Source organism: Manis javanica, chromosome 12, assembly GCF_040802235.1.
Source record: "Manis javanica isolate MJ-LG chromosome 12, MJ_LKY, whole genome shotgun sequence".
Classification (NCBI taxonomy): Eukaryota; Metazoa; Chordata; class Mammalia; order Pholidota; family Manidae; genus Manis; species Manis javanica.
The window spans coordinates 71,878,552-71,885,843 of record NC_133167.1 but is presented as its reverse complement, the minus strand read 5'-3'; the positions used below and the strand labels follow the sequence as shown (position 1 = coordinate 71,885,843).

At 44.1% G+C, this 7,292-nt stretch overlaps 1 protein-coding gene across 1 annotated transcript; it reads left to right on the top strand.

Moving 5' to 3' along the window:
• The first annotated feature begins 3,374 nt into the window (after positions 1-3,374).
• On the top strand, positions 3,375-7,178 carry DKK4 (dickkopf WNT signaling pathway inhibitor 4). Its single transcript, XM_036999176.2, has 4 exons — positions 3,375-3,602; positions 4,628-4,778; positions 5,233-5,385; positions 6,077-7,178. The coding sequence occupies exons 1-4, from the start codon at positions 3,492-3,494 to the stop codon at positions 6,325-6,327; spliced, it is 666 nt and encodes a 221-aa protein (XP_036855071.2). The 5' UTR covers positions 3,375-3,491; the 3' UTR covers positions 6,328-7,178.
• The last annotated feature ends 114 nt before the right edge of the window (positions 7,179-7,292 follow it).

Genomic DNA, 7,292 nt, shown 5'->3' with positions numbered 1-7,292 from the left:
TTGAGATGCACCTTTGCGGTGGTAAATGCTGCCATGGGGGCATCGCATCTTTGGCTGGCAGCCTCGCCGAGTAACACTATGAACCAGCACGGCCGTGGCGGTCGGGAGAACAGGCCAGAAGCCATTTTCCAGGGAGACTTCACATACTTTCCTCCAAGCTGCTCTGGCTTTTTAGGAGCTATAGACCTAGAGGCCTTTTGCAAAAGGAGGCCTTGGGTCAGGGGAGATTTTCTTTTTCTTTGATGGATTGGATTAAACAGAGGGTCTCCAGAGAGCCGGCCGGGCAAGAGCCGCGCATTGTGCTAGGTACTGAGGCTTCGAAGCTCTGGCCTGGAAAATGGGTGAGGGCCATTTGCTGAGTTTTATGCGTGCCTCTTACTGCGTCAGGCCCCCTACATCCATTCACGCACGGAACCCTCGAATTATAATCACAGTGGGGTAGGTAAGGACAGCTTTACAGTTGAGAAGACTGAAGCCTAGAAGGTGAAGTAACTTGCCCAACGTCACTAAGTTACTATAAACCCATTTATTTGTGCATTCCTCCATCACATAAAAAAAAAAAATCTATGGAGTGGCTATTGAGCACCAGGAAGTCACAACGTGAGGAAACAAAGATGGATGTGCTGTGGTCCTGCCCTCACAGAACTTATCACCCGGGCATAGGACAAGTAGGTCCACAATTACCATAGAGTTCTGCTAAGTGCCACGACAGACAGTCTGGTGAGTGTGGGTACAGAAGCCAGGTTGTGGTCGATGCGGTCGGGGGGACTCCGAATCCAGCTCCTTCCGAGCAGAGCCAGAGCCAGGGCGGCCTGCCCCTCGGCATCTCCACACGCTGTGGGAACCTCCGGGGTCTGGTGTCTGCATGCTCTCCTCCCCTCTGTCTCTGGGGGCAAACGGAGAGCATCGCTCATGGGAATTGTCCCAATGTCAGATGTGCAGCACACACTTGACTTGGATAGCCCTGCTGGCCATCTGTCATCATCCGGCCTCCACAAGCTGCTTCCCATTGGAATTCCTGGTCTTTAGTGCCATCACCCTCCCTGAAATGCGCTTCTGCAATTAGAGATGTCAGAGGTTGCTCCTCCCGCTCGCTCACTCCCACCCCCACCCAGCTAACAGGGACTCAACTTCAGAACCCAGTCTTTGCTTGGTTCTATCTCACTGTCAGTGTGTCACCACCTGTCCTTGGGTCCCCTCCTCCTCACCTAAGCAATTACAGCTGACACCTCCATGTCACCTGCCACAACCCTGGCCGCCCACTGCCACCAGCATGGCTTAACTAAAAAGCAAACCAAGTCTGCCATTTTCAAGCTCAAATATCTCTAATGACTTTCCTCTGCATATGAAATAAAATCCAGTTTTCTCAGTGTGGTTTATCAGGTTCTGCACAACCCATCCTCATCTGGTCCTTCCACTGCCTGCCCCAGCCACATAGACTGTCTTCTTAGAACTGAAATACACCTCCCTGCAGCTGGGGTGAGACCATCCCCTGCTTGTCAATATACATAACTCCTACTCATCCCACAAAATCCACTTTAATATTACCCCCTCTATAGATGCTTTCCTTTATTTCTCCAAAAGATCTAATCCCAGCCCCTTCTGAGATCCCCCAGCCCCTTGTTTATATCTTTACCTTAGTACTTGTCTTAATATATCAAACTCATCCTGAAGATATGTCTTCTGACTGGACACCAGCTCCTTGGGAACAAGGAATGTGTTTTATCTTTTACTCCCAACACCTAACCACAAGTCTGCCACCTATAAAGTGCTCAGTGAGTGTTAAGGCTGTGTCCCAGGATTTCCCCTCAGCCCAGTTGTTCTCCCTTCAGTTGGGTAACAGGAAGCAGAGACCCCAGCAGAGAGGAAACCCCGAAGCTCTTCCCTTTATCCTTGGTCATAATGGTCCGACTTCAAAATAAATGCTGTAACACATCTAGTCACCAGGCTTATCACACCATCAAAGGGTGTTTGATATTGTCTGCATAAGTGGAAAAAGAAAGAATACTTTTCTGCCATTGCAGCATGTGAGTGGTAGGCAAGCAGCCCCAGCACAGGAAAGTGAGCCAAGTAGCAGCAGCTCAGGTCACCTGCGTCCACTGCTGAATGGCATGAGGCTTTCCTCCAGACTGAGAACGTTTCCCCGCACAGAATGGCAACATACACCTCAATGGACTAATGTTCTGGAGGAAAACCCAGGAACACTAAGACTGACATTCGTGACTTGGAAAAGATGCATTTTTAGATTTTAAATGGCACTGCACACCTGAGGTAGTCTGCACTGAGAACAAAAACAATGAAGGGAGAAAAAAAGATTTTTTTTGACCCACATCTGCATTGTTCTACCTTTAAAGTACTTCAGTAATGATAAGCAGATGTCCAAATTACTTGATTCTCTTTAACAGGTGAGCTGGGAAAAAAAATCAGACAGAAAGGGATGAAGCAGAAGTTTTTAAAAATTCAGATTAGGAAATTGAAAATGCATAAAACTTCATCAAAAATCAGCTAGAGACTTGGAGACCCACATGGCTTGGGCCAATCTAACATACTGCAATACAAATTAAACCCATTGCTCATAAAATGGATCCAAAGCTTCCTACTGAATTGTATAAGTCTGCAGAAAAGGGGCTCTCTGTGGTGTCCCTGTCATCAAAAAAGGGGGGGGAGGATTTTTATAAATCTCAGTATCTTCCTAATTAAATAACCCTAACTTCAAACAGCTTAATTTTCATTTTAAGAAGAACTTTTTTCTCATTGACATTTTAGTTGGAACAGGTGCTTATTATGTTCACAGCCTTTAAGCCACTGGGAGTTTAAGCAACTGGATGCCAGAGCTAATCAGAAGGCATTTGCTCTCTTTTCTGTCTTCACTATCTGAAGCATAGTTTAAAGCTTGCCGGCCTATCTTGTAACTCATTAGTTTTTGGCATCCTCTGCAGCATATTGGCCAATCTGACTCATTCTTTCTTTGAGCACAATTAGCTGTACAAACAGATCTTTGAGCAGACCCCTCCACCCCAAAGGATTATGGAAGGTAGGAAATGCAGGTGATTATGGGAGTTTGCTTTGATACAGACATCCTGCTCTTCTGCTCACCCTTTGAACTAACTTTGATATGCGATAATTAAGAGGGATTCAACCCCTGGAGGAGAAGGCAGGGTGGGCTCCCCTCTTCTCTCCCTCTACCGCGTCCTTGTTTTGAACTATTGATCAAACAGATTTGAAGGGATTTGTTGAAGCCTGTGTGGCGTAAGGACGAAGGTAATGAGGGAGGGAGGAGGAGAGGCGAGGGGCGCATCTGGCTATAAATAGGCTCAGAAGGAACCTGCTGGTCAGACCTGGCTCTTCCTATTGCATACACCTTACTTAGACAATTTGCTTCTCTTTCAGAGAAAGTTACAGACCCACTAAGTTTCTATTTTGGCAAAAGCTCTACTGTGGTGTAGAGCAGCCCGGCTTCAGAGGAGTAGGGGGGACCCGGCAACTGAAGGATGGTGGTAGTGGTCCTGCTGGGGCTCAGCTGCTTCTGGGCTCCCCTGGGTGCTCTGGTTCTGGATTTCAACAACATCAAGAGCTCCGCTGACCTGCCAGGCGCTCGGAAGGTAAAGCGCAGCTGGGGAGGAGGGTGCTGTTCTTTCCTGGCTGGGGGGGTGCTGGCTTTAAGTGTAAGTGAGTGGTTCAGATTAACGTCTGAAGTATCCTATCTAAAAGGTCAGTTTAGGAACTGGGAAGAAGACCTGGTGGAATCCAGTAGCCTTAGCACTAACATATTAAATAAGCCATGTGGTTTTTCAGGGCACTGAGCTGTAAACCTGCCTCTGAATCAGGGAACAAACTCACATTTAGGAAGCTCTACCATGTGCCAGGTCTGTTGTGCAGAAAATCTCATTTAATGTTCCTCACGTGAGGTAGCCATCACACTTCCTGATTTTAATGAGGAAGATGAGACTCAGAGGTCGAGGACTGTAGCCAATACGGGAGTTTGAATTTAAACACCAAGTGCCACAGTGCATTGTCTGGTTGCCATCTTACTGCACAGAGTTGTTTTCCAGATTGTTTTATATACATACACGGAAAAGCACCAACTGTAGCTGAGAAAAATTGGTTTTTGGTATCTGTTTCTCTGCCAATGAGGACTCACTAAAAACCCAAGGACAGTTACCCAGGGTAAGGCTTACCAAGGTGCTGGTTGGTAGATGGATGCAGACTGACCTGAGCTAGAGTAAAAAATCAGAGAGGATAGCCACAAACACTACCATTATTTAAACTGTAGCACAGCTTCTGGAGGTAATAGATATCAAAGATCTCATAATCATCTGTAAGACACATGGAAAAACATTGTCTTCCAACTTCACAAGGAGCATAAGAAAATAGAAATCAGTTTCAAAAGCTGGAGTTTTTCTAACACAAATACCCTCTGCAGCACATAGGTTTCTTCACTGGTGCTTTGATCTCCTCCTTGGGGCAGAAAACCAATTCCACCAAAAACCTGAAATGCTGCCTTAGGGTTGTCACTGCATTCCAAGTGCCACTCTGATCTGGCCTCCTCCACTTCTCGCTTTGAATTTAAAGCTATCTTACATCCTGTTGGATTCCCTAGCTCTGTGATGATAGTTTTTCTTCACAGGGTTCACAGTGCTCGTCTGACAAGGACTGTAATGCCAGGAAGTTCTGCCTCAAGCCTCAAGATGAGAAGCCATTCTGTGCCACATGTCGCGGCCTCTGGCGGAGGTGCCAGCATAGTGCCGCGTGCTGCCCAGGGACGCTCTGCGTGAACGGTGAGCTATAAACCCTGGCAGGACTGCCTTGCTCCAATGAATGTTTTCTAAACTGAAGATCTCATAGACTAGACTGTTTCGAGATGGGCAGTCTCTTAAGGTTTTCCTGGATGCACACTTGAAGTGAATTTATGCGGCTGTCTCTTTTTGATGCAATAAAATAGTAACTTCCTGGCAACAATTTTTGCCTGAGACTTGGAGTTCATGATTTTAAAGGAAGGAATCAAGTTGGAATCTTTGAAATTCTTGCATTTTCATTTGGATTCCATTAATGACTTAACTACCTTCTTTGCTAGATGTGAGCCTGTAGATGTTTAGTGCCTTGTCCCAGAAATCTTGAAAGTCATACATAAACTCAAGGCAGAGGTACTGCCAATGTATGTGAGAGTATGATAATTAGCATGTCTGTGGTTCTAGTACTTGACGTTACTAACTACACCTGGTTGTCTCTCAGATGTTTGTACCTCGGTGGAAGATGCAATGCCAATACTGGAAAGGCAGACCGATGACCAAGAAGACACAGACACCCAAGAAACAACTGGGCATCCAACTCAGGAAAACAAACCCAAAAGGAAGCCAAATATTAAGAAAGCACAAGGCAGTAAGGGTAAGAACAGCATTCTGAACACATTGTTTTCAAAAAAGACACTCCTCCTAGACTCTTGAGGATAGGTGGAAACTGACTTTATGCCTCTCTAACCCAGAAACACACAGGAAGGATGTCCTGTTTCTCTGCAGAAGCAGCTTGGAGATCACGTAGGGAGTAGCATGTGGTAGTCAGCAAGCCAAAGGACAGGACTGGCCTTAACAATGGACTGGTTAGCAAGAAAACCTTTAATTGAATTTTACACATTCTTTTAAAAGTACAAACTTCAGTAAGATGACGCTTTTTGCAAAACTGTAGTTTCAAATTCCAATCTTTGACATGAAACAGCTACCATGTTTGAAATTGGTGGACTGGCTATTCTTGTATCTTCAGGTTAACTGGCTTCTTTTTAAGTAATGGTCTCTCTTTGTGTCAGTATCAACCCCGTTTAATAAAACATGAGTGATACTTCAATTCTCAAGCTTGGAAATCCCATCTTTCTTTGATGAATGTTTTAACTTGGTAAAACAACGAATTCTTAGGTAGGGCTGACTGACATTTCCATGTCATTACTGCTGTTAGTGTAAGATCTAGCTCTAGGAGACTGGCATGCTTTGTGTATTTTTACTCTCTGGCCTCAGCCCCGTACCCCATGCCCTTCTCCCAGCAGCAGTCCCCACATGCCCCTTACCCTGTGCCAATATTGTTACAGGACAAGAGGGAGAAAGCTGTCTTAGAACTTTGGACTGCGGTGCTGGACTTTGCTGTGCTCGTCATTTTTGGACTAAAATTTGCAAACCAGTCCTACTGGAGGGACAGGTCTGCTCTAGGAGAGGGCATAAAGATTCTGCTCAAGCTCCAGAAATCTTCCAGCGTTGTGACTGTGGTCCTGGACTGGTATGTCGGAATCAAGTGACTGGCAAACGGCAACATGCACGGTTAAGAGTATGCCAAAAAATCTAAAATGGCTGTGACTATCTCAGAAATAAAGACGACACCTTGTTGTATTCAACCATAAATCTCAGGCATTAATTTTAAAATCTTGTCATACAGACACCTTTCAAATCAAATCTTGTAGTAATTGAAATTGAGCTAGAGAACTGTGAGATGCCGCCTTGGGAATCGGTGGAAATTAGCTTTGGCCTTTTGTCTATTTCTGCAGAAAAGTAATGTGCTTGCATAACAAAACAGTTAATTATGATCTAGGGACTCGGTTAGTTCAAGTATATCTTGAAGTAATTCCTGGTGAAGTTCTGGTATCTGACAGTCACTTGGAGAGAAAAAAGGTGATGGTGTCTGCAGTTAAGTGAATTCTTATACCTTGCCAGTGAAATTAGCAAATACTGTATTTGTCCTTCAAAAACCTTAGTGTTTATTTTCTTTTATTTCTTTGAACGGAATGTCATTCTACTACAAAATAATGTGGTTAATAAACAAGACTTACAACCTATCTTCTGCCCATATAGTCCTTTCTATGTTACAGACATTTATTTTGTATATGTGGGTACATACTAAAGTGGTTTTGCTTAGGGAGGCTCTTTCTGATGGATTACCACTTGCTACAGATTTTATTTAAGAGTTAAACCACACAACTGTTCTTAGGTTTTAAGTATGTATTATGAAGTTGGATATGGGTCACAGAAAATTTAAGTTTATGAATTTCCCTAATTTCTAAAAAATACTGAAACATCTTTCAGAGGCTAGTCTCTCGGTTTACCTTCTTGATTAGTTTGTAATGAGAGACTAGGAGGAAAGTAGTGGGGTAATGTGGTTTGTAGCATAAGGACAGAAAATGAGAAAGTAAAAATTCTCATTAAAAATTTGCCATAATCTCATCTCTTAAGTCTCTCTAATAGACCCTTAGTAAAGTGTGATCACAAATCTAATATGTAAATTTAAACATTTTTCTAATAAAATAAGAACAAGAT

Excerpts from the sequence above, each read along its gene's own strand:
- DKK4 (XM_036999176.2), top strand. The coding sequence starts at position 3,492 with ATGGTGGTAGTGGTCCTGCTGGGGCTCAGCTGCTTCTGGGCTCCCCTG. Across the intron at positions 3,603-4,627 it reads ACCTGCCAGGCGCTCGGAAG|GGTTCACAGTGCTCGTCTGA; the intron begins GTAAAGCGCAGC and ends TTTTCTTCACAG. Across the intron at positions 5,386-6,076 it reads GAAAGCACAAGGCAGTAAGG|GACAAGAGGGAGAAAGCTGT; the intron begins GTAAGAACAGCA and ends ATATTGTTACAG.